General features: G+C 50.2%; 1 protein-coding gene across 15 annotated transcripts in view; it reads left to right on the forward strand.

Annotated features, from left to right (window-relative positions):
* The window catches only part of NCOR2 (nuclear receptor corepressor 2), a 399,104-nt gene that overhangs the window by 268,135 nt on the left and 104,091 nt on the right, over nucleotides 1–26,878 (forward strand). For 12 of the 15 annotated variants that reach the window (XM_084649222.1, XM_084649223.1, XM_084649220.1 and 9 more), the window contains 3 exons: nucleotides 134–232; nucleotides 24,604–24,728; nucleotides 25,645–25,817. In XM_084649222.1, coding sequence (XP_084505348.1) covers nucleotides 134–232; nucleotides 24,604–24,728; nucleotides 25,645–25,817 — 397 coding nt within the window. Of the gene's footprint in view, nucleotides 1–133; nucleotides 233–16,635; nucleotides 16,927–24,139; nucleotides 24,162–24,603; nucleotides 24,729–25,644; nucleotides 25,818–26,878 lie in introns of those variants that run through there. The other 3 variants (XM_084649227.1, XM_084649225.1, XM_084649226.1) reach the window with 3 other exon arrangements.

Here is a 26,878-nt window from a genome sequence, read left to right on the forward strand (position 1 = left end):
CGAAGGAAACCCAGCTGTATTGGGGTCTGGAAACATGCCGTGTGTAGCATGTGCCCAAACGCCCAGTGCTGGGATCCTGCGCTTTGAAAGAATGCTGGTGTCGAAAATGTGGACACTTCCTGTGTCGTTACAGACGGTGGCAGACTGCGTGCTCTATTACTACCTGACCAAGAAGAATGAGAACTACAAGAACCTGGTGCGGAGGAATTATCGACGAAGGGGGAAGAATCAGGTAAGAGGTGAAGACGGATGCACAGGACCTTTAGCCGGTCTCTCCTCCTGACCACACAGCAACAATCCTTTATATTCACAGCCCACAAATGTCAGGTTAAAGTGATCCATACCAGATCATTCCTCCTCTCCCCAGGGAGTGGATGGCATGGTTGCTGGCCACAGTGACTCTTCCCATCAGGACCTTAATCTTGGAATTGAAAAGCTATTTGGGGCCTTTCTGTGGTCAGAGTGGTTCACTGAGTGTTTGGCTTTCAAGAGGCGTTGTCGTCTGGGAAATGGTGACATTTATATATTCTCCTCCTCCCCAGCTTATCAGTAGATTTTAAAAAGAGACGATTTAAAAAGGGAATTAGTGCTTGTGAAAGACCCGAGAGGCTGGAGTCCTCTGTGTACACAGTAGATACAATCTACGCAGTAGGACAAGTTTCCCCAAGCTGTCTACCAATGCACCTCACTTCTACGGATGTAGGGACCACTAGCCTTACAGGTGAGAACAATATTCAGTCTCCTTGGGCCATTTAGATCTTTGCCTCCCTCAGACTGTCAGCAAAGGTAACCATTGTGTTAGTGGCTTTTGTGATATGGATCCTTGAGATGTATCTGCTCCTTGGGAACTAAGCTGAGACCACTGAACTCATTTCACAGACAACCGAAAAGAATTGGCAGTGGCGTGTGGTCACCCCATGCCATCAGCTCCAGGGCTAAATTTGAGCCAGTGACTGATAGGTCACATTAACTCTGCCGCTGAGATTTTCCAAGCTATCGAGGGGAACTGGGTGTCCACGTCTCTTAAGCAGCATCGACCGTCTCAGCCCACATCTTTAACCCAGTGGAAAGTCTTCTGGTGAATCCCAAACCTTTAGGAACTGTCCATTTCATACAAGGGTGGGTGGGGGGAAATCTATTTAGATAACGTGATGCTAGGGAGGGAATAAAAGGCTAGTGCCCTTCTTTCTTGTTCTATAAAACTACCAACATAAGCAGTTCATTCTGATGCCTTGCCATAAGAAGTACTTGTCTGATTGAAGGGAGATAGGTAGCTTTGCCCCAATTTGATCTCCACAGCATGAAGACATCAGAATAATTAGCACATGATGAATACCACAGACTGGCCCAATTTTCTCTTCTTTTTTTCAGACTTAGAAAAGGAAAAGGCCTGTTAGGTGATCCATCTCCCTGCAGACACGGGATGGTGGCCTGCAGTATGTTTTATACTGTTGACCATAGTCTGTTTTATTAGGTCACAGCAATAGGATGTGAGGTCACGTTTGTTTCTTGTTCATATCAGAGGCACGCAGCTAATTCTGATTTCATTGTTGAGTTGAGCAAGTAACAGGCATGGGGAGGGAAAGGTAATTTACTTCCCCTCCCCTCGCCTCTTGTAGATGTGCACCTGTGTGGTGACATACCTGCATATACTTCACTCAGTGTGTTTTATTTACATTTCAGGTCATAAACCATACTTGGTTACAAAAAGTCCCCAGGGGCTTGCTCACAATTAACAAGTGGGCCTATGCATGATCACTAGAAGTAGGGTTCTGTCTTTTTAGAGGCGTGTAAACGTCAAGCACTTGGAATTTGAGAACATTGATTAAAATAAGAGCGTCATATCGGAAGTTTTGAAGGGGTATGTGGAATAATCAAGCCTTTTATTAAATCTGTTGTTATTACCAAATGCCTAGAAGTGTGCTAGGTGCTTCACAGAAAAAGGAAAGTTGTATGGCCGGATCTTCTGTTGGTATAATCTGTCATAGATCTGTTGAAATCAGTGCATGGGTTGATTGGAGGTGGTGAAGCACAAGGGAACAATGAGATGAAACAGGGTCAGTATGAGAATTTGTGGTTTGCAGGAACCCTGCAGCTGTCTGAACAACAGGAGAAAGGGGTCTTCTACACAACCTTTGTAACATCAGTCTGTATTCTGCCTTGTTAACTACAGTTGATGCAGTTAAAGCATTGAACTTGCCCTTCTAGATGGAAAAGATTTAAACATGAGAAACTGGGAGTTAGTAGACTAAACAAAAGAAAAACAACAAAAAAAATGAATTTAGTTCTTGTTGTAGCAGAGCATGCAGCTGAATCCGGATAGAAATCGCATTTCAGCCGGGTCTTTCGTTGCTCTGTTTATGCTTTTGAGAAGGCAATAATGGTGGTTTTATTTGCTTTGAGGAAAGAGGGGAGTTCAGGGCGGGTTGGAGATAATTATGAGATGAAATGAGCTGTTCTAGTGTCAAGACTGTCATTGTGGTCTAGTTATTAGAAAATAAATTTAAAAAATTCCCATAGCTGCTTTGGCCGATTGTCTCCTGGCAAAGGATGTTCCTCATAAAGCTATTTACTGCTGAAATAGCTCTTGCTGTGATCAGGGACTTCGCAGGCGCTGCTTCCGGTTTATGTAATAGAACCAAGGAGATTGGTGTTCTAATTCAGAATGTGGGCGCAATGCTCAGTATGTTTTCCAAACTAGAATGAGAGAAAAGTGAGCAAATCTGATATACTATCATTCTCACTCCCCCGTCACCAACATGCTAACTCTCTCGAAAATAACAACTTTGAATTCAATGAAAAGAATCACACTGCTGTGCCCTTTGGCCTTTCAGCACTGGATCATTTAACAATTTAAGGACAATTCATAATCTTGAAATTACAGTCTTAATATCTTAACCCCAGATAGAGTACAAAGTTAATTACATACTGACTTTTTGTCTGTGTTTTGTCAGGCGTTCTACAAGCAGACAACAAGATTAGCTAATACACATGAGCTTGTGTTAATGGTGGATTTTAACTTCCCTGCTATCTGTTGGAAGACCTTTACATAATTTCAAAACATATGTCCTGCGAGTTCTTAGCATGTGTAGGGAACAACTTTCTGAATCAGAAAGTTGAGGAAACAACTAGGTGGTCATCCGTTTTGGATCTGGTTTTGACCAACAGGGATCAATTAGTTGTGAATGGGAAGATGGTCGGGAACTTGGGAGGAAGTGAACGTGATCTGATGGAATTCAAGATCCTAAGGAAAGAAGGACACGAGAACAGCAAACCAAGGACACTGGATTTCAAAAAGGCAGATTTCAACCAACTCAGAGAAATAGTAGACAGGGTCCTGTGGAAAGACCAATTAGGAAGAAAAAGAGTCGGAGGGCTGGCAGTTCCTAAAAGCTGTAATGCTAGAGGCTCAACATCAAGCTATTCCAACGCAGAGGAAAGAGAAGAAGAGCCACAACAGACCAGCGTGGCTGCACAAGGAACTTTTTAGCTATCTAAAAATGAAAAGGGATCCATACAGGAAATGGAAGGAGGGGCATGTCCCCAAGGAAATATAATGGGAATAGTGCGAACATGTAGGGACACAGTCAGAAAAGCCAAGACAAAGAATGAGTTTCAGCTGGCAAGAAATGTTAGAGACAACAAGAAGGTTTCTACAAATAGGTTGGACAAAAAAATAAAGGTCAGGGATGGTATGCGTCCTCTGCTCAGTGGAGAAGGTGAGCTGGTTACAGAGGATGATAGGAAGGCGGAGCTGCTCAACACCTACTTTGCTTCAGTCTTCACACAAAAAATAATGTGACCAGATGACTCATGAAGTTATCATAGACAATAAAAAGGGGGAGGGATGCAGATCAAGATAAGTAAAGAACATGTTAAAGATCTTCTGACTAATCTGGATGCTATTCACCCCAGGGTGCTGAAGGAATTAGCTAAAGAAATCTCAGTGCCAGTGGCAGTAATATTTGCAAACTCAGGGATGACAAGCGAGGTCCTGGAAGCCTGAAGCAGGGCTAAGGTAGAGCCCATCTTTAAAAAGGGGGGGGGGGGAGAAGAAGCTGGGGAACTACAGACCAGTCCACCTGACCCCGATACCTCGGAAGCTACTAGAGCAGTGTCTAAAACATTCAGTGTGCGAATACCTGGAGGATGGAGGGTGATCATGAGCAGCCAGCATGGATTGATTTCCTCCTTTGACAGGATAACTGGTTTAGTGGTTAGGGGGAATGCTGTGGACATAATATACCTGGACTTGTACAAGGCTTTTGATATATAGTGCCACATGACATTCTGATAAGTAGCTGGAGAAATGCAGGCTCAGTGGAACTGCCATTAAGTGGATACATAACAGGTTAGACAACCACAAACAAAGAGTAACTATTAATGGAATGTCAGATTGGAGGGAGGTCTCAAGTGGGGTTCCACAGAGATCTGTTCCGGGTTCGGTGGTGTTTAACATCTTTATTAATTACCTGGATGTCGGAATACAGAGCATACTGATCAAATTTTCAGATGACCCAAAGCTGTGGGGGAGGGTTGTCAACCCTCTGGAGGGTAGTGCTAACATTCAAAGGGATCTTGATAAATTGGAGAACTGGGCTATAGACAACAAAATGAAATTCAACAAAGACAAATGTAAGGTGCTACACTTAGAGAAGAAAAACCAAACGCGCAAATACAAAATGGAGGGTAACTAGCTTGGCAGCAGCACGGCTGAGAAGGATCTGGGAGTTGTGGTGGATCACAGCGTCACTATGAGTTAGCAATGCGATGCTGCTGCAAAAAAAGCAAATGCAGTTTGGAGTTGCATTAACAGAGGCACAGCAGGCAAATCACGGAAGGTGATTGTACCGCTTCACTCGGTGCTGGTGTGGCCTCAGCTGGAGAACTGTGTCCAATTTTGGTCACCAGTGTATAGAAAGGATGTAGAGAAACTGGAAGGGATCCAGAGGCGGGCAACCAAGATGATCAAAGGGATGGAACGCAAGCCACATGAGCAAAGGCTGAAGGAAATGGGTATGTGTCGTTTGGAAAAGAGGCGATTAAGGGGAGATATGATAGGGGTCTTCAAATACTTGAAAGGCTGCCTTAATAAGATGGAGAAAAATTATTGTCGCTTGCCACAGAGGGCAGGACAAGAGGCAATGGGTTCAAACTACAACATAACGGATTTAGATTAAATTTCAGGAAAAACTTCCTAACAGTAAGAACAATAGGACAATGGAGCAGACTGCCTAGGGAAGTCATGGACGCTCCTTCACTAGTGGCTTGCAAAAGGAGGCTGGATAGTCATCTGTCTTGGATGGTTTAGACACAACAAATGCTACATCTTGGCCGGGGGTTAGACCGGATGACCCTTGCGGTCCCTCTAATCCTGTGGTTCTAGGAGTCTGAGGGTTTTTTTTTTTTTTACCTTTTTCAAAAACACAAATTTCTAATATATAATTTCATTATCACTCTAAAACTTTTTAAAAAAAATTAGGTCAAATATTACTATACACGTTACTAACCGGAAGCGAACACCGGGTTTAATTGACATTTACATGCAGGAACAATTACAAATACACACATGTGGGGGTAGGGGGCTATAAGCTCTTCAGGACTTCCAGGGCTCAGTCTCCTTCAATGACTTACTCAGCTTCAAATTCACTTCATGGTATGAGGGAAACTGTTGTTTCAGTCTTGTGTACGTGGAGAATCTGACTGGCTTCGCTTTAGTAGAATAACGGTTATGCTATTCCAGCCTAACTTCCCCATGTAGGCACTCTGTTTTGGAATAAAAATGACTTCATTCCATTACACATTACTTCATGGAGCCTAGTTATTGTGGAATAAAGTCACTTTTATTCCAGAATCGAGTGCCTGGCCAGAGGAGCATATCTGAGAAGCCACAATACGGTAGTAACTCTGCGGTAGCTGTGCCGGTCGGTTTCCCCAAGCCGACAAGCCCTGAGTGAAAACCTCCCTCCAACAGCAGGAAGGCAGGTCGTGCAGCACAACCGGGAGCAGCGTCAGGATGCGGTGGATTGTCAGGCTATATAAAGTCACCGGTTGACTCAGACAGCGAGAGGGAGCCTGGGATGTTTCTCCTCATGCCTCCTCCAAAGTGGATCAATCAGGCTGCTGGGCTCGGGGTCAGTTTCATAGATCAGCTGCTAACGAAGCCAACTGCCATGGCCAGGATGATTCAGAGGTAAATGAAGTCATCTGGCTAAGTTCAAAACCCCCCAGGCTGAGTCCCTGGGCAGGCCAGCAGGATATGCTCTCCTGCTTGGTGTTGCAGTCAGCACTCAGATATTCCACAGTGAAAGAGCCGCTTCCTCGAAAGCGTCAGAGCTAATGAACATTCTGTATCCTCTCCACTGACGGCAAAACAAACTGCCCATCCTTACTGTGCAGGAGACCACAGCTGTATTTTCCCCGATGCTATGACATTTGAACCGGCATGTTGTAGTGATTAAAGCAGGGAGCCGGGAGCCAGAAGTCCTGTTCCAAGTGACTGCGAGTGACTCACTGTATGACCTTGGCCCTTGGGCAGCTTGAATAGTTCTTGCCAGTCCTGAGAAACATTTTCCCATGCCCACCCTCCCCTGCCCTCTGCCGAAAAAGCAACTGCATTATTTGTACAGACTGCTGTCCCGCACCCAAAAGAAACCCATTTCTTGTCCCCCGTGGTCACTTCAGTATAAACACGCCGTTCGTTTTACGTAAACACTGTGTCAGACTGTTAAACTGCTGAGCTATTAAATATCTGCAGCAGAGACATGGCGTGTCGGCTAAACTTTTCTTGCGTTGTGTGCGGGATGGGCATATGCAAGGCAAGTTGGGAGTTCGTGTTCCTTGCCTGTTTCACTTGCTTGTCTCGTCAGTGCGCTTTCATGGCTCAAGATTACTTACGATGCAGAAGAGTAAGGTCCTCATGTAAATCTATATAGCCATAGATGTCAGCAGAAGCTCTGTTGATTTACACCAGACAAGGATCTGGCCCTAAGAACAACAACATGAAGAATATATAGCGGGATCTTCAAAAGCACCTAGATACCTTGTTTGCATTGAAATCATGGGATTGGGTGTCTAATTATCTTTACGAATCTGGCCCGTAAGTCTTAAATTTACCTTTCCTCAGTTACCCAGATCCATTTTTTCCCCCTAAACCTTTCATTGTTATAAAGGAAGAAGTTGGCAATAAAATAACATCAGAGCCCTGGGTCCATCCTGTGGGCAGTACTCACACAGTCCCTCGTCAGCAAAGCGTGGTAGTGGGACACGCTGCCTTTAGTGGGACTTTAGCATGCGCTTAAAGTTGAGCAAGCACCTGAGTGCTGGATCCAGACCACAAGTAATGCCTCACCGCTAACGGAACTACTTACGTGGGTGACTGACTTGTGTGAGGGAGGGTTGCAGGACTGAGTTGGTGTGTTAGGGGCTGGGAGGGCCTCCCTAACCCGTTTAATATCACCAGCCTGGGTTTGGTTTGATGATTCCCAGTCTCGTGCGGTGTGCAGGAACTCTCTCATGAGGAAGTGAAGGTGCTCAGGATCGAGTCCCAGGCCCTGCCCACTTTCCATAAAGGCAGCTGATCCTCTCGCACCGGAGCACAGTAACGGGTCCCAACAGGCAGGCCGAATCCCTCGTCAGAGCCACAAACTTCCAAATTTTTAACTGAACATTTTTTGTCAAAGTTACTCCTCATGGAGAGCCACATGCTTCTGCTCCAGGCAGAGGGCCAGATGGGGCCATTTCGTTTTTAAGCCAAAATCCCCACTGGGAATTTAACTTGGAAACTGATGGCATAGGATGACTCAAAGCTTTGAAAAGCCACCGCTCCTGATAGGAAAACGCAGCTATTTCTGGGAAAGCTGCTTCCATGCATTTTCTTCAACTCAGCGTGAGCTCATCCGTATATTGAGGCCAATTGCAAGGGTCCCTCCCGCCCCAGAGAAAACCTTGTGATTTAGCAAATATCCAATTTTTATGGATCGTCAAAACTCCTCTTTCTTTTCTCCCCCCCCCCCTGCCCCGAAATACAACACCCCAGTGAAAAATAATCTCACCATTTATACGCAAAGATCCAGAAATCTGATTCAAAGGTCCGAACTGGCCCCAGAGACTGATCTACTCTGTGACCCCTAGAGATGGTCCCTGCAGGTCAGGATGGAGGCGTGCCCTGGGGCTATGTGGGAAAGGCCAGCAGTGTTGCCAGCCTGTTCTGTTGGTGAGCTAAGGTGCCGCACTCAGGGTTGTAAATCTGGCATTTTTCGGCTGCACGCTATTGACTTCAAACAAAGAATCATGCAGGGAGGAAGGATAGTTGGTGCTGAAGTTTGGGCGCTGGCCGGGGACCTGCGGCCCGGGGTTCAATTTCCTGCTTTGCCGTGGACATCCTGTGGGGGAGTCCCTGAGCCTCCGTGTCTGTGAAATGGGGATAATAGCACTTCCCTACCTCACAGAGGTAAAACTTGTATGGGCCTCAGATGGGGGGCCCCGTGGGTTCAGTAGGTAGGTGGTAATATCTGAAATGTGGAGACATACTCTGCTGTTTAAGCAGGCTTTAGAAATGAGGCGGGCGTGGGTATGAAATGGACAGTGCATGCCACAAGGGATCTGTTTGAAGGATAACATTCATCCAATATTACTTTACATCAAGCCCTTACAGGAATCCTGAATGTGCTACTTGGCTTTTAGTGCATCCGCTCTGGTTTCCTGCCACTCTGGGCTCGAGCTGCTCCCAAAGTCCTTCGAGCATGCGCATGGAAATGTCGTTCACCCCCCTCCCTGTGCATCTCTTCTCCCCCCCCGCTGCAATTGTTGTGCTGCAGTTTCTCCCCTATTTCAATAACCCAGCTGAGGTTTTCCAAACAAAATAAAAAGAATGCCCTAAACACATTCCCATTAACCCAGCCACATTGTTTGGCAATCAAATAAGAACGATATGGCCATATTTGGGAGAAAACTCAAGTCAGAATGGGCCACTATGGAAGGGTTAGTATGTGTTCCAGGGGGCGGGGGCTCTATGTACTGCCTGGCAAGGAGCTGGCAGCGCAGAAGCAGCAGGAGGATGTTGAGGAGTCTGAGGGATGTGGGGGCTGGTCTACACTGGAGACTTACATCGACGTAGCGACGTCTCTCGGGGTATCGTGCTACTCTAGGCTGGACAGGGAAGCCTGGAGAACCCGCAGTTCTTCATCCTTTGAAAGCGTGGATGCAAAGGAGTATTGAATCACATGCTAAAGAACAAGGTGGGTGAGGTCATATCTTGGACCAACTTCTGTTGGTGGAAGGTACAAGCTTTTGAGCCACACAGAGCTCGTCTTCAGGCCTGGGGAAGGGAGCAGTGTCTGAGCTACATACGAGTTGGGATAGATTTTTAGGCAGAAGGGGGAGCAGGTGGGAGGCGATCTCTTGAAATGAATTGGGCAATTGGGGGTTAGATTGTTAAGCATAAAGGGTTTGAAGTGGGCAATTAAGGGTAGCAGGCAGTGTGGTGTGTTACAGGTTGTTTTAATGAGCTATAAAACCAGGGTCCCTGTGAAGTCCATGGCTTTTGGTTTCTGGCTGAGTTATGAATTTTAAGTTCCCAGGCTTGTTGTTTTGAAGGTGTGCAGGTTTCCCCAGAGGACAAGTATTGAAAGAGCCCTTCTGCTTAACAATCTGTCCCAACTTGTAGTTAGGTCAGACACTCTGTGCTTCCTTCCCTGCACCTGAAGCAGAGCTCTATGTAGCTCGAAAGCTTGTACCTTCCACCCACAGAAGTTGGTCCAATAAAAGATGTGACCTCACCTGCCTTGTCTCTCTCCTATCCTGGGGCTACAACAACACTACCAACATGCTGAAGAACATCCAGCCAAGACAGTTGGGCACTTTGGTGTGGCTTCATTACATATGTGGTGGAAAACCTCTTACAAGTGAAATGAAACACAGGCTCCGGGTTCCTCCAGGGCCTGGGCATGGTCAACCCCCTGCTCTGCCCCAGGTCCTGTTCCCACCTAAACCCTTCCCTCACCCCCATCCCACCTCTTCCTGCCCCTGTTCTGCCCTGGCCCTGCCCCCACCTGCCTTCTGCCTTCCCCCAAACCTCCACCTCCGCCCCGCATCTTCTTGCCCACACTCCACCCCCATCCCACCCCACCTCTTCCCACCCAGTTCCGCCCCTTCCCCTGAGCATGCCCCATCCCTGCTCCTCCTCCTCCCTCCCAGTGCCTCCTGCACGCTGTGGAACAGCTGATCTGCAGCAGACGGGTGGCGCTGGGAGGGAGGGGGAGGAGTTAATCAGTGGGGCCGCCAGCAGGGGGAAAGTGGGGGAAGCTGGCTGCTGGTGGATGCTAAGCACCCCACTAATTTTTTTCTGTGGGTGCTTCAGCCCTGGAGCATCCACAGCATCGATACCTATGAAGTGAAAAGCTCTTTCTTTCCCTGTTCACACGTGAGTTCAGGCTCCAGCATTTCTCCTGCAGCAGTTGATGTGTTCTCTAAGGGTGCAAACCTGTACCCACGCGAGTACGTCCTGTTGACTATAAAATCCAATGGGGAGTTTTGGATTTTAGCATTGTGGGTATCTTCCCTTTTGCAGGGGAGATACAGAATACCAGGTACCTAAAGGAGAAAGTTGTTTCTGAGGTGTGTTGTTTTTGACAGATTTGGGGTTGTAAACAGCTCCGGAACAAGGGAAATATTCCAGCATTTCGTGCCACTGTTCATTTGCTTTCCAAAGCAGGCCTTGGTGGAAATCCTAGAGAGGGATTTTCTGCAAAAACATTGATGCTTTGTTTGCGCTAGGCATGTCTGCAGTGTGGGTGAATGCAGGACTTCTGCCCCCAGCGTTGTCAATCTGGCATCTTTCCCTAGGGATCTGCTTACAAAATTCCTAGAGGGGAGTGGTACAGGCAGCTCGTGAGGCTGCAGGCAGAGATAAATAGCGCAGTATAAGACACTTAGTGGGTGAGAAGGCAAACCACAGAAGAGGAGAAAAATCCATTTCCTGACTGGGTCAGTGAGTGTGGGCTGTCCTCCATCCCCATGTACAAATATGGTCATCCCTATCCTTCTTCCGATCTCTTGGGACTCCTCTTGCACAGGCAATCAATTCACTTAAAAAAAAAAAAACACGAGCAGGAAACCAACCCCCTTATGGAAATGCCTGGGAGGACTTAAGAGGGATCAAACTGACAAGGTTCTATAGAAGTCACTCTAAAACCCTTCAAGGAATCCTCTGGCACCTTATAGACTAACAGACGTATTGGAGCATAAGCTTTCATGGATGGATACCCACTTGGTCGGATGCATGTCATGGGTATAAACCCTTATAGACTCTACTATTGTTTGTATTGTGGGAACACCAAGGGACCCTGGTCAGAGACCAGGGCTCCGTTGTGCTCGGTGCAGTACAAAGACATATCAGAAAGAGCGCCTCAGTCCGGCGGAGCTTGTAATGTAAGTATGAGACGAGTCCACAGATGGATACAACAGGTGGACAGGGAGCCTAAGGTAACAGTGAGACAAAACTGATCAACCGAGAATCATCCCCTTTCTGAAGGGTTTGTTGGGGATTTTTTTTTAACCACCTTGTAGCAAGATTTTCTATCATTCTATAGGACTGTTCAAAGTACCTATAGGGAAGTGGCTCTACTTTATCGACTGCTGTAGGCCTTTTCCATATCCTGTGAAGATTAGTCACCATACAGAAATGCAAGTCCCTACAGTTCCATTGCACACTAGCAAAGGATCACGTTCCATGGTTTATTCTTCTGTGCTAGGACTTCTCGGCAGAATTAGGCCAGTTCTTGACTCTGCATATTTTTTATGCACTTGTTTTCCTTATAGAATCGACAACCCAGCTCTTTGATTTCATTCTGCTTCCACAGTTGCTCTCTCAGATGGAGGCTCAGGACAGCAGTCATCAAAGTCAAGCACCCGACAGCTATTCCTCATTCTCTGCGTGTTGTTTCGGTGATAGCATGCTTTGATTTGAGGTGTTTCCCTGTGAGTGGAGGGTGCCAAGGATGGTAATGAGATGTGAGGCTTGGGGATTGGGACATTCCAGACAATTACAGCGAAGACTTTGGGACCTGGGTGATACGTATATACTTTAAAACCAATAATAAAAGCCTCAGCCATCCACCCTGTGCTCTATATCCATCCTGTCTGCAAGGGCCGCCTGTGGGTTGTGGTCTGACTGATGCTATTTGCAGCGGCTGCCTGGCATCAAGCCGCTGTCGTAAGTGTCTCTGCCCCGTCTCTGCTATAATGTCGACTGACACAATCCAAGGATGCTTTGGGGGAGACATCGTGGGGTGATGGCAGTGTTTGCTAGTGGTTAGAAGAGGGAATTGACAGAGGTTCTCATATGTGTAGCGGTAGGTTCAGCTTCTCTCCATGCACACAAGTTACTCCTGCTCATGTTAACTGCAAGAGACAGTATGTGGTTGTCCCATTAAAGGTACAAGATTCACATGCTGTTTGGCTGTGGAGCAGGCTGCGCCAGGCCACTCACTGGGGAGTGAACAATGCCTCATCTGCAGCAGATCCAGGTGGGGACAGGAAGGAGGTGCACGGCTGAAGTAGCAGAGTTGGGAAGCCCTGGAGCGAGTGCTTGAAGGGACGGGACTTGCTGCACCATTTCAAAGGTGTAGCCAGGGCTCTTCTGGCGGTGCTCATCAATGCAGGAGGAGAGGGAAGACTCCTACAAGGCAGTGCAAACTGGCAACTCCAGTGCCTTCAGCCATGTTACGGGCCTGATCCTCTAAAGGGACCGCCTGTGCAACATACCTACTGAAGTCTGTAGCCGTTGTCTGGGTTGGAGTCTATGGCTGCCTCCTGTGTGAGTGCGCTGGGGGGATGGGGTTCTCCGTACCCAAGCAGGGTCGTACATAATGTGGCCCATAGAGTGGGTTCCTTAATAAGGCCAGTGCTGTCCCCCCACACAGACACTCCAAGCTCATGTAGAAAAGACAACCACAGGCCTCCTGGTGCTTCCGTGCCAAGGTCCCTTTAACCCTTTGCCTTAAGCTGGTCTCTGAACTTTTTGAAAAATGTATGTCACTCTGATCACATGCGATGGTCTCAGAGCTAGCCTGTTGGCCAACCAAACGCAAATGGGAAACAGAATCAGAGCCATTCTTCTGAAGTCACCCAAAGGAAAATCAAGTCTCTGGCGCTGTGTGGTAGGAGAAAACACTCCCCAAACAGAGCTGTAAAAAGAAGGGGAAAAAAGTGCACTGGGTTGTCAGAGGGTTCGTATGAGCTTTGGAACACTTTTAGAAGTCACTGTCAGAACAAATTTCATAGACTATCAGGGTTGGAAGGGACCTCAGGAGGTCATCTAGTCCAACCCCCTGCTCAAAGCAGGACCAATCCCCAACTAAATCATCCCAGCCAGGACATTGTCAAGCTTGACCTTAAAAACCTCTAAGGAAGGAGATTCCACCACCTCGCTAGGTAACCCATTCCAGTGCTTCACCACCCTCCTAGTGAAAAAGTTTTTCCTCATATCCAACCTAAACCTCCCCCACTGCAACTTGAGACCATTGTTCCTTGTTCTATCATCTGGTACCACTGAGAACAGTCTCGATCCATCCTCTTTGGAACCCTCTTTCAGGTAGTTGAAAGCAGCTATCAAAGAGAAATCATTCTTCTCTTCTGCAGACTAAATAATCCCAGTTCTCTCAGCCTCTCCTCATAAGTTATGTGCTCCAGCCCCCTAATCATTTGTGTTGCCCTCCACTGGACTCTTTCCAATTTTTCCACACCCTTCTTGTACTGTGGGGCCCAAAACTGGACATAGTACTCCACATGAGGCCTCACCAATGCCAAATAGAGTGGAATGATCATGTCCCTCGATCTGCTGGCAATGCTCCTACTTGTCCAGCCCAAAATGAGGTTAGCCTTCTTGGCAACAATGGCACACTGTTGACTCTCATCCAGTTTCTCATCCACCGTAACCCCTACGTCCTTTTCTGCAGAACTGCTGCCTAGCCACTTGGTCCCTAGTCTGTAGCGGTGCATGGAATTCTTCCGCCCTAAGTGCAGGACTCAGCACTTGTCCTTGTTGAACCTCATCAGATTTCTTTTGGCCCAAGCCTCTCATTTGTCTAGGGCCCTCTGTATCCTATCCCTGCCCTCCAGCGTATCTACCACTCCTCCCAGTTTAGTGTCATCTGCAAACTTGCTGAGGGTGCAATCCACACCATCCTCCAGATCATTAATGAAGATATTGAACAAAACCGGCCCCTAGACCGACCCTTGGGGCACTCTGTTTGATCCCGGAGGCACTCCGCTTGCTACCAATTTGGTTGGAAGGCGATATTGTCTCAGGGAGGAAGGAGGTTTCGCTAGTGTCAGAGCATTGCCGTGGAGAGCACAGAACAAAGCCAAGGTGGTGATTGTAAAAGCCATGTCATTAATACTAGAAAAATATCCTAGAACTATGCTGCTGGAGGTGTCATGGGATGAGTTGGAGAGGTGATTAAATGAGCTTGCTTGGCTCACGGCTTCTCTTCAGGGCATGCATCGCTCATTACATCGCGAGAGCTGTCGTGGGGAGGTGCAATATCTAGAGATGTGGGGAGGGGGGTCGTGCCTGTTCGCTGCAGGATGCATTCAAGCTCCAGGCCCTAGGGTCCGTTGAGTGTTACCTGGGACACAGAGAGGTGCAGGGGTTCAGCTTAATTGTGCTGTCTCACGTCCTGCAGGCTTGGCCTGTGCAACTTGGAGGTCAGGACAGCAATTGAGGTGGGGTGGCAAGTCTTCCTTGGAGAACCACGGAAGGAGGAGAAAGGGGACTGATCAGAGGCACCGCTGGAGCTATGAGTGGGGATTAGAGCTGGGTGGTGGTGATGTAGGGGGTTGTTTTGAGGAATAAAAGGAAGAGAGAGTTTCTTCCAGATATTTGTGAGTTCTCCTCCCCACCGTGGTTTTTCTAATGGATGGAAGTGGGGGAGCTGTGCGTTCTGAGCAGTGCCAGGAGTCACAGTGTAGTGATCAGTGTGCAAACTCATTAGTACTGTATATTGAGAGCTAAGAGAGAGGGTGGAAGTAGCACAGTGAACCCGAGGGGGAAGCGTCTCTGAGGGTCCGTGCTTAGCCTGCTCGTGGCATTGGTGGGCACATGCGCGTGTGCGTGCATACGTGCATTCACTTTGCCTCTCAACTGATTGTAAAGCACGTGCCTCATTCCAGTCCTAAGTGTACCTTTTATCCCTCACAAACCTGCTGGGACCTCCATGCTGCAAATTCCTGTCCTCGGAAATACTGACTTGTGCTGGGTGCAGGTCAGCAAAGAGAGCCCTGGAATCGGGGGCTCTTTGGGGCAGGCACAGCCTTCTTTGGGGGGGTCATATTGCAGCAAGTACGTTGTTTGTGGCTTGTACAAAAGAATCCCCCCTTTTGCTTTTTGTGGGAAGTCTGGGAGCCTGAATAGCCTTGCGGTAGGTGCATGGAGGGTCTTGCAGGACACCTACATCTCTGAAGCTGTCGTGCTGTGATGTACCGGCAGCGCTAGTGGCCACATGAAAGGTTTACTGGAGAAGAATTTGGCCTTGTGAGCAGAGCAGAGGAGTGAATCCTGCTGCAAGCCTGATCAGCAAAAATCAGTGGGGATTAAAAAAACCAACCGTGTGGCCCACTCCCCAAGGGAGGCTATGCTGGGGGGGGTCTCAGAACAGTGAGGCCTCATAAATCGTCTTTAACTCACGCCTGCACCACCCTGCGATCGTCTCACCACGATGGGGAGATGGGACCAGAGGTTTCACCCTTCTCCCCCCCGAGTTCCCCTGCTGTAGAGTGTGCAGCTTAGGTACCCTTGTGTCTGGTAGGTGCGCCCTGCAATTCAACGCACGTAGCAGCAGGTCTCTGCTCCCAGCAGCTCCCCAGTGGCTCTGCAGAGTGACGTAGTAGCGGAGGGAGAGGCGTGCACTGGGGAGAACAGCGTGGCTCAGGATGGGAGCATTGGCGAGGCAGGATGAAACTTCCAGAGGCTGGCACGGGGCAGAAAGCTCTTGTGCTCCTGGAGAGGGGAGCTTGAGGGGAAGGAAAGGGAGGAGGCCCGTCCTAGATAAACCAACAGAGGCACCGGGAGAGCATTCCAGGCAGCGGGAGCTGCAGAGGGGAAGGCTCTCTCCCCAACGGTGCTGGCAGAGCGTGACTGAAGGAACAGCCCCTCAGTGGCAGGGACAGTCTTTTTGTTCTGTGTTCGTACAGTCCCTAGCCCCGCCGGGGCCCTAGGTGCCTCGATAAGTCAAACACTAAGGACTGAGTCAGTGGCCAGGGTCGGGAGCGGAGCCGTGTGGTGTTTCTTTGCTGGGGGTTTTGATGGCTCCGTTGAGCGGGGTTAGGGGCCTGAGTGAGGTTGTTGGAGAACGTGAGTCTCTCCTGGACGCAAGGTGCAGGAGGCCACGCTTCTGGGGTTACATGCACAATCCCCTCTAGCCTGTGAGGTTCCTGTGCGTTGCAGAGGAATTGTCTTGATCCTCTTGACACGGTGCCATGGCCTCGAGTATCACGGCCCCACTGGGCGGAGCGGAGCGGAGGGGAGGGGAAGGCAGGAACAGGAACTCTCCGGAGGTTTGAAAGCTTGGAAAATAAATAGCAATGTGCTGTAAATTAACCCTGGCATCCCCTGAGATGAATCACGCTGGCTGCAGCCAGCCCTGAGCCCCGGTGACGAGCGCTGTGGTTTATAGATCATGATTCATCGGCCCGTCTTAGCGCGACCACATTATTCCAGCCGATTGCAAAATCGTAAGAGGAATGTTGTGGTTAGTTTACGGCTTAACTATGCAAATCGTCAGGAAGCCTCCCGAGCCGGAGAATGTAGACGCACCCCGCCCGGCTGGCAGGGCTGTGAGGGGGAGCGGGAAGCACCGGGAGCTGGCCATGGGGCTGTACGGGAGCAGCAGCTCGCACGAGGCAGGGTCCGGGATGGAGCTGGAAGTAAGTGCTTCGGGGAGCCGGCTCGCCGGTGGGTAGAGGCTGCCGTCCTTCCAAGCGGGGACTGCTGCATGCGAGCTGGGTCTGGCTCCCGCGTGGTGCCTGTGAATCTGGCTGGAGCTTTCCGAGGGCGGGGAAACCTCCCTGACTGGACCGACAGAAAAGACTTTGCTGAGATCCACCCTGGCACTCTGCTGCCGAGCTCCCCGAGAGGGACGCTCGCCCCTTGCGGGGGGCTGAGTCCCCTCCTTGTTCTCTGGGGGCCGGAGGGGAGCTGAACGCACGAAGCCCGCTCCCCACCCCTCCTCCTGCGGCCTCCCGCCAGATCTCAGCAGCTGCTGGCTCTGGGAGGAAGTAAACAGAGAAGTGGGAGGAGCTGCACCTTTCCCTCCCCGCGGCCGTATGGCAGGGAGGGGTGCAGCGAGAAGCCCCTCGCTGCTCAGGGAATGCGAGGACTGCCTCGGGAGCCGGGACCTCGAGAGGAGGGAAAGGGAGGGGCTGGCGAGCAGTGAAAGCTTCGCGGCGGACGAAATCCTCATGACATTACAGCCCAAAGGAGTTGGCAAGGCCGATTCCCACCTGGGGGCGGGGTGTCACTTGGGTGTGTATTATTGTCAAGACAAGAGAGCTGCTGGGCATGGGGGGGTTTGGCTGGCGATGCCAGTGGGTGGGCGCTGTCACAGCCTGGAAGGCGAGTTAACTAGAGGTGCACACGGCTTCTAGGAAGGGCTGCAAGCTCCGTGCTTGTCTAGAGCTAATCCGAGTCCTCTGGGAAATGAGGACAAAGGTGAGCAGCTGTTCATAGTTACTGTGCAGCTCAGGCGGAAGGGCTCCGGGGAACGTCAGCCTGCACCCCGGGGCTGTGAGACACATTGTTTGTGTCCAAGCTGAGTTCAATAAACAGGAGGGATTGAAGGGAACGCGAAGCGCCAGCGTCGATGCTAGAAAAGGATGGTCTAGGGGTTAGAGGGCTAGCCTAGGTCCTGAGAGACTGCAAGTCCCTGCTCTGCCACAAACTTCCCATGGGACCTTGGGCACGTCACGTAGCTCCCTGTGCCTCCTGGCCCATCTCTGTAATGAGACAAGAGCCCTGCTGTGCCTGTCAGGGCTGTTATGAAGATACGTGTGTCACACTGGGAGGGGCTCAGATACTACAGAAATGGGGGCTGATCTGTATCCTGGATAGATGGATGCTTGCACTGCCAGGAGTTAGTTCTGCTCTTGCCCACCCTTGGAAATACGCCATGCTCATCAGTATCGTCCACCCTATGATGAGAGAGGATCCACACTAACCCCCAGCACCGCTTGCCGCTTCCCCCCGGAGGGCACTGGGATTAGATAAAGCAGAGGGGCTGTGGGCTGGATATCAGGGAAATATTTCCTGGCAAAGAGACTGTGGAACAGTGACCCTGAAAACTGGATGTCACGCAGTGCTACAAAATATACTGCTAGGCCTAGTCGTGCCTTGGGCGAGGAGCCACGACGCGCTGACTCCAGGTGTTTTCCTGCTGAGAGCTGGTCGGCCCGTCCTTTCCTTTTGTAGTTTTGCTGTGGAGTGTGCCGACAAGACAGATCCCTTTATTTTCCCCTCCAAGTCTTTTGTTTGCTTTGTTTTTGTTTTACTTCACGGTTTTTGATTTGGCTTCTGGGTAAGGGTCTGTCTTTTCTGCATTTGTGCAGTGCCTGGAACCATGGGGTCCGGGTCGGTGACCCGGGTTCCACGGTGCTACTGCAGTATAAATTCATAATCACTGGGAGGTGTCCACGTTCTTGGAGAGCCAGAGCAGGTACTTGGAGCACTTCCTGTTTGCATCTGAACTGTACTGCAGTGTGTGGGCTCAACCTCTCCCGGTTACTCGGTGTTCTCTTCCCAGCCAGGCTTGCTGGGTTTCAGCGTGATGCTCACTGCTTTGGTGGTAAACGTGTGGCATTTGTCAGTACAGCCAAGGTTCCTTCGCAGGGTATCTCGCTGCACTCTGGGGCTCTGCGAACGGCTCCTGGCTTTCCTTTTGCTGCAGTGGATTCGCAGCATGGGGAATACATAGTTTCAATAAGAAATCTGCTAGGAATACGCAATTTGAAGAGCCATTTAGCCAGGAGGCCTTCTGACTGGGGGAAGGATTACAAGCTGAATCAGGATCATTTTTCCTCGGTGGCCTTGTGCTAAAGATGTTGACGCTGATGTTGTTTTACAGGTGGGATGGGGCATCGTAATAATAACCATTCCCTCTGCTGGAGTGAGACGTATTGATTCTCAAGGTCATCTGTCCACCTATGCTGTTCTGATCTGCCTTAGGGCAGTGCTGCCATGTGGGTAGCCCAGCCCAGGGCCCAAACACTGGCTATTTTATTTGTTTTTTGGTGGGGTGAAGCACACATTTTCCTGCGAGGTGATGCTAGGTTAATGCTGTGGTTGACATTGCATCAGACTTGCTTAAAAGTGTTCTGTGGGGCAATTTTTTTTTAATGCAGCAGCTTTCGTTGGGAGGGAAGGAGACCCGGACACAGCCTTTTTTGTGTACATACCCCACAAACCCTCTCAAGCAGGTTGGGTTTATCTTTTCTGTTGAAGAATCAAATTGCTCAAATGCATATCCTATTTCGCGGCCATGCAAGGGACATAGACTCGCTTCGGGCTGCGTCCGCGTGCACATGTATTTCGGTGGGTGTGTTTCGTTGCCTTTTTGCTCCCCTCCCACCCTGTGCTTTTGCTCGTTGGCGCTCAGAGATCATTATCATCTGTGCTATCCCAATCTGATACTTTGCAGAAGAGCTGTGATTGCCTTACAGGATTACAGCACTCTGGTTTGAATAAGTGCAAACACAAGATAAGATGGTAACAAGCCTTCCCTCAGGAACACAGCTTTGTGATGCCATGGACAAGAACTCTGTATGTGGCTATTATCATAGAATATCAGGGTTGGAAGGGACCTCAGGAGGTCATCTAGTCCAGTGCTACTCAAAGTGGTGGTCCGCGGACCGGCGCCGGTCCGCAAGCCATCGGCTGCCAGTCTGCGCGCACATTGGGGGAAAAAATTGCCGGTCCCCCACGTCAGATAGCTTGAGAAGCACTGACTAGTCCAACCCCATGCTCAAAGCAGGACCAATCCTCAACTAAATCATCCCAGCTAGGGCTTTGTCAAGCCTGACCTTGAAAACCTCTAAGGAAGGAGATTCCCCCACCTCCCTAGGTAACGCATTCCAGTGCTTCACCACCCTCCTAGGAGTTGATCTCTCTAAGGTACCTCCATCTCTGGGCACCTCACCACACCCCCTGTGATGTTGAGAAGTGCTATTATACCCATTTTTCTATATGGAGAACTGAGGCCGAGAGCAGCTAGGTGAGTTGCTCAGGCTCTCACAGGAAGCCTGTGGCAATGCAGGGATTCGAACCTAGGTCTCCCATGTCCTAGGCTAGTGCTCTAACCACTGGACCATCCTTCCTCTCTGTTGGTCCCTTATGATAATCTCAGCTCTGCCTGCTGGCTCCCTTTTTGCAGGCCAGGAATAGGCTTGTCAATTTCATCCCCAGCCCTGTCCAGTGTAGCTAAGTCAACCTAAGTTCTAGGTGTAGACTAGGCCTGAGCAGAGGGGAACCAGTGATATGGCGGGGCAGCTGCAGCAGGGCAGGGACACGTTTGCACTGTAGCGCTCTGCAGGCTGGCTGGTGGGTTTATCAGTGAGGCCTCTAGCTGAGAAGCTGGCATTTTTGCAGGAATAGGAGGCAATTTGTTGCTGTTGTGGTCACAGAGGTGTTTAGGGCCTGTAGCCGTCTGGCAGGGAGGGGCTGCTCGCCCGCGTGGTGACCCGTCTCCTGGTTCACTCGATTAATCGTTGACCTCAGGGTGGAAGATGGGCACTTGGACATAGTGGCAGCTAGTGCGCTTCTGCTCTGCATCCTGGATTCCATCTGATGCGCAGAGGCCTGTTTCCCAGTGCCTGCAAAGCCACAGACACCGGAAGGAATCAGTCTGTCTGGAGATTAATGAGATAGGGTTGTGTGACCAGGTCAGAGCAAGCCTTCTCTTGACCGTGTTAGAGAATTCCTGCCTGCATCGCCCCAGGCAGCGAGGAGTGTCCATGGTCCCTTCTGGAGGGAGGGCGGACAGGTGATACCTTAGTGCAAGGGGCTGTGACTGCCAAAGGCTCCTGTGGCTCTGGGAGGAGAATGGGGCACTCCTGGGTAGCCCTCCAGGGAAGCATCATCAGGGCAGGGGGAGGAAAGTGGTGAGGAGATGCCGGGGCAGCCAGGGCTGGCTGGCAGTGAGGATCGGCTAGTGACTCAGCCCTGGGAGCACCCCTAACTACATAACACCCACTGTGGCTGGCTGGTGTTAAAAACACAAGGCCCCTCTTTTCACTGGCCTTCCCACAGTAGCTCCCCAAACAAGCCCACCCCGCCCCGCGCCTGGCAGCCGAGCAGCAAAGGGGGAGCGTGCGGCCTTGGCTAGTTCATCCCATGCTCCCGGGGTCCTGGCATCACTCGGACACCATGGCATGGGTTCGGTGGGAGAGAGCTGCAGCAGGCCCTCCGGGGGAGCGCTGGGGGTAAAAATCTGTGGCTGCTCAAACACCTTCCAGCCCGAGTGGGTGTGATGCAGCGAGGGACACTCTGTCCCAGCCTTTTACACACACTCTGACACATTGGCATCTGCACTTCCTGGGCTGGCATCACGCAGAGTAATTCAGTCCATTGCAAGGGAGAGGGAGGCAGGTCTGCTCCCCTTTTGCTGGATGTCAGGAAAGGGCAGTAACAAGGGTCAAAAAAAGTACTAAGATTTTTTTTTCCTAAAACCGCTTGTGCCTCGTTGGTGAAATGGTTACTAGGAAGGGAGTGTGCCGGTTCTGACCAAATTAGAAGCTCTAGCCCACTTCACCCAGCCGCCTCTCCTCAGGAGACTGTCGGGCCCCTCGAAGCTCAGGGAGTCTTGCTAATCTTGTGGCTCTTTGTCCAAGCCGAACCTAAGCTACAGAGTTCACTGGTGAACCACATCCATGACTCAGAAAGGGTCATGGAGTTCAGGGCAGCATTGTTGCAACCCAGGGATGTTGTTGTGTCCTTCCCCGTCAGCGTGGTCTTTGCCACGTGCTGTGTTCAGAATGATCCTCGTGCAGCTCTGCGCCCCTCCTTAACCACCTGCCTGGGGGTAGCAGGGAAATCGGGCCTCTCTGCCGCAGTGCAGGGAGAGGGACTACGAGCATGTGACATATTTGACCCTGTTTGTGTAGAGGGGGTGGGACCAGGCCAGTGAGGGAGGAGGAGCTGAGGTAGAGGGAGAGTTTCAGTCTCAACTGAGCCTTTTGGTGGGTGTAAATCAGACCTGTCGCATTCTGGAGACACGGGTCCCTGGAGGTTGTGAGATTCCTTTTTGCCGTGAGAGTGCTACATGCAAACCCAGCCGCCTTGAAATGAATGCAACAGTTTGTTAGCATTAGTGAGTATTATTAATGAATGACACTAAGTTTAGCCCCATACTGGCTGCTCTCGCTAACCCACAATGAGGTCTGAAAGATCCCGCCCCCAATTTCCTGCCATCTAACGCCCTCCACTGCTGCTTCCTGTCTATGCAGATGCATTGGCAGCAGTTCCTCTAGTGTGATCTTTTGGATGAATGAGTACGTGCATTGGGGATTTGGCTAGACAAGGGCATTTTTCTGGCTTTACCCTGCAGGCACAGAAGCACTTGCTTGTAGGGCCTTGTTATTTATGCTTGCATCAATGCACGAGTCTAAATGTCCTGTATTGATTTGATGATGCGGCATTTAAATAACCAAACGGCTTCTCTGAACTTGCCTGATTCTTCTAGCAGCTGTGTGAATTGGTTTGAGAGAACATCTCTTACCTTTCAAGGGGCTCCCTCACCCCAGAGAGAGGAGCACTGTTTCCAATCCCAGATCTCGATATAAACCCTTTAGAGCCTGCCCCTCTGCAGTCAGTGCCACATCAGTGGAGCTCCGTGCCTACACAGGCCCAGTGGCTGCCCATGCAGAATTCATTGCAGGAGCAGGAGTGGTCGATACTTACAGACATTTAACTATCGCCAGCCCTGAGAGCCCAGGCTTCCAGCTAATCTGGGTTTACCTGCCCCAGAAATCTCCTGAGACAGCCTGTTGCAGGCTACAGAGCTTCCAGCGGATCAGAGGAAGGTTTGAAAAGCAATTGCGTATTCTCTGAACTGTGGTTCCAACCCTTTCAAAGTTCTCTCGTCACTACGTCCGATTCTTCGCTGCGTCACGCCTCCTGTTGTCATTTTCACTAGTGCCCAGCAGGCGTGAAAGGCTGCCCTTCTGATCTGGCTGGGCTTCCTGCTCCCGCTGTGCACGTGCAGATGCCACCGCAGGGCGGCAGGCAGCAGAGAATCAGCCTCGCTCTTGACGGTTGCCATTTGGTTTGTGGCGAGCTGGGATCCCATAAAATATAAACCCCCACCCCACACCAATAGAGGGGTGCTGAAGTCGTGAGCGCATCCTTAAAGTGAAGCACGTGCCTCCAGTACTTTGCTGAATCAAGGCCTTAAAGAACAAGATGTTTTCCTGTCACTTCCCGTAGCCCATTTCAGTAGCTCTGCACGTCTCATTTAGCACTAACCCTTTGAGGCACAAGAGTTGGCTTGGCGCAGAACGCTGGTGCACGGGAGAGTTGTGTTCACAGGCAACACTGGGGTGTGCCATCAAATCGCACGTCTCTGCCACAAAGCACCTTCCTAGCAGCTGCAAACGGGCTGCACAGATCATTCGGGATCAGCCCTTCTGCGGATCAGTTCAGTTGGAGGTTTCTTCCTTTCAGCCTGTGGAATCCTCTCCCCAGGAAAGCTGCACTAGGCAAGCCCTGGTGGATGTACTGTAGGAAACAGTCCTGTATTAGCTGGGGAGGAGCGTGGCTTAATAAATCATTTCTGTCTCTAATTTCTACGTCTCTGTGGAATTCCTTTCATTTGATGCTAGCCAGAAGGAGGGCTGAGGAACCGGGCCTCCCCCATGCTGTCTTCCTGCAGCTGCAAAATGGAATCCAGCATCATTATTATCGTTTTAGAAAAGTTCCTGTTGGTAACATGAAATGCCTGGAAGCAGGGCGAGCTCCTGCACGAACTGTCTTGAAGGAAAGGAGGACTTGTGGCACCTTAGAGACTAATAAATTGGTTAGTCTCTAAGGTGCCACAAATACTCCTTTTCTTTTTGCGAATACAGACTAACACGGCTACTACTCTGAAACCTCTCTTAAAGGAGGGTAAAGACAGGTGGGTGCCTCACACCCAGCAGCGTTTGGGGCAAATGGGAATAACAGCTTCTCAGTGAAGTGTCTGTCAAGCTGTGCGGATTCTCCCTCAGGTGATCTGGGGTCAGGCTCACTTCTTCTGTGCAGAATGTCTTGCGTCGCTTGACCCGACACGCATTGCGTCATTGTTAGCCTCATAGCTTCTGTAGCCTTTCCATTCACCTTAATGGGCTTTGGATCAGGCCCCTAAGGACAGACCCAAAAAGGGCTCTGATCTCTGCATTCAGCTTTCTGACCCGCTGGCCTGCAGATGTCCACACCGTGGCTTAAGCAGCGCTTTGTTATTTGTTTCCCTTCTCAGTCAGCCCCTTCAGCATAGTTTAAATGCTCTTGTTTGGTTTAGTCCAGGTGCTAAGATTTATCTGCCTCAACATTTCTTTTTTGAATTGTCCCTTGTTTTGCAGCAGCAGCAGCAGATGCCCCGTAGCAGCCAAGAGGAGAAGGATGAAAAAGAGAAAGAAAAGGAGAAGGAGGCAGAGAAGGAGGAAGACAAACAGGAAGCAGAAAACGATAAAGAAGAACTGACAAAGTAAGCAAGTTTTCACCTTTCTCTCTACTCCTCACCCCTAGGGATCATAGTGTGCACTGGTCTGGGAATGCATCATCTCAATGCTCCCTCCTTCAGGAGAGCCGCACTGGAAGGAGTGGGAGGGGAAGTGGTCAATGTTTTGATGTGCATCCAGCAGAATCTGGGCTCTGATCCCAGTACTGGGTGATCCTTTTGCAGGTTACCTTGGATGTGCTGTGTGTACCGCTCTCTTCTCCTCGCACGGCACAGGCTAAACCTGCTGCTAGCAAAGGAGCGAGTCTATTCATTTATAGGTTTCCCCTCTTCCCCCACATTCCTGGCGAGCCTAGAAGAAATCACTGACTTGCTTTATAAAGCCGATCAGTCCATGAAGCAGCTTTGATACCAGGGTTTATTTTATTGTTGCAAGATATTGCTGAGCCTCCTAGAATCAAAGCAGAAATCAGGATGCAGTGGAGCATAGAGCTTCACCTTTAGTGGTGTTGAGGTCAATGTGAGATCTTCCAGCTCAAGGGACGGACCAGTTTTATAAGTGTGCCTGTCTTAATGCTTGGCACAGCATGGCTTAGCAGGGAACGCCGGATTTGTTGCTGGGAAAGGTTGGCAGGCAGACTGCTAGCTATCTGTAATGGGCTTAATACTTGACTTAGGAGAACATCTGGCTTCATTATATCCAGGCTGCCTAGACATTTACCAGCAGGTCCCTTTCAGAAAGATAAATGAGGAGGAGGTGATGATAAATTTGAATGGCCCAGCGTTAAACCTGTCTCTGTCAGGTCTCTGCGCGCTCTTGGAACTGCAACCACCTGCAAAAAAAAAAACAAAAAACCCCAACCCACCCAAAGTCAGGGAAAGTGCCCTCGTTGCAAACTCCTGAAATAGATCCCGTCACCCAGTGATTTCCCCACTCTTGCAGGGAGAAGAATGACGACACGTCAGGGGAAGATAACGACGAGAAAGAAGCCATCACTTCCAAAGGGCGTAAAACTGCCAACAGTCAGGGCAGGCGCAAAGGCCGCATCACCCGTTCCATGGCTAATGAGGCCAACCATGAGGAGGCAGCCGCTCCACAGCAGAACACAGAGCTGGGTACGTACCGGCTAGGCACAAAGCCTCCGTAACTCAAGGTGGGGAGGAGGGATTTGTAGCAATCCAGCCAGCTGGGAGGAGGGAAGGCCTTAGGAACAAAGGCTGCTGGGTTTCGCCTCTGTTTTGTCACTGATTCATTAGGCAGCCTGGGACATGTCACCATGCCTCAGTTTCTCTATCTGGACATGGACAGTATTATCATCCTCCTACAGCCCTGGCTCTTTAAAATTCCTCCTCTCCTGAGGAGTGTGAGTGACGTTTCACCAGCACCTCAGGATTACCCAGTGGAATTCCAGGAAACCCAGGAGGCATCTCAAAGGGCCAGGCCTGTGTCTCACCAGGTGAGGTTTGCATCACGTGGAACCTCAGCTGGAAAGCGCTGGAGAAAGGCAAAGGGAATCGTGCCATTTTCAGCAAAGCTGTGCGATCTTCATGCAGGCATCTCTCTACTGCCGGTGGCTATTGAGTGCGAGGCCATCCTTGGGAGTCTGGCTGGTGGAGTGTCTTACCATGTGTCCTGAGGCGGGCTCAGACTGTCCGTGAGAGCTCCACATCCAGCAGATTCCCAGGGTGCTGCACCTGCCCGGGGGCCTCGCTTGGAGTCATTTGCTCATTCTCCCTCCCTGCCCTGGCCCCCCGCTCCCTCCAGTTTATAGTGTGCCTGGGCTCAGAAGCAGTAAGGATGAGCGACGGCTCTGACGCAGCTTGTTGCAGTGACCGTGGTGTCGGAAATCCAGGCCTTGCCTTTGTGGGTACCACAGATGATGGCTCAGTGAGGGGAAGGCTGGGACAACTCTCTACCTGTAGCCTGTGATGCCATGTTTCTTCCAGAGTAGGAGATCCTCAGCACATCACTTACTCCTAATACTTTCTGTCCCACGCGGTCTGTGCTTGGGACTTTGCTTGTTGGGCTAGCCTGTTCAACGCAGCTCTGATTCCCTGCCCCGTTTCAGCCAACCTCCCTGCTGTGCAAACACGTGTGCAGTGATTTCAAATGAGAGGACCCAATATGACAACCCCGGAACATCCTGAACATGCCATTATGTTTCCTGAGACTTTAG

The sequence above is a fragment of the Lepidochelys olivacea genome, assembly GCF_965140295.1.
Source record: "Lepidochelys olivacea isolate rLepOli2 genome assembly, chromosome: 15".
NCBI classification, from domain to species: Eukaryota; Metazoa; Chordata; order Testudines; family Cheloniidae; genus Lepidochelys; species Lepidochelys olivacea.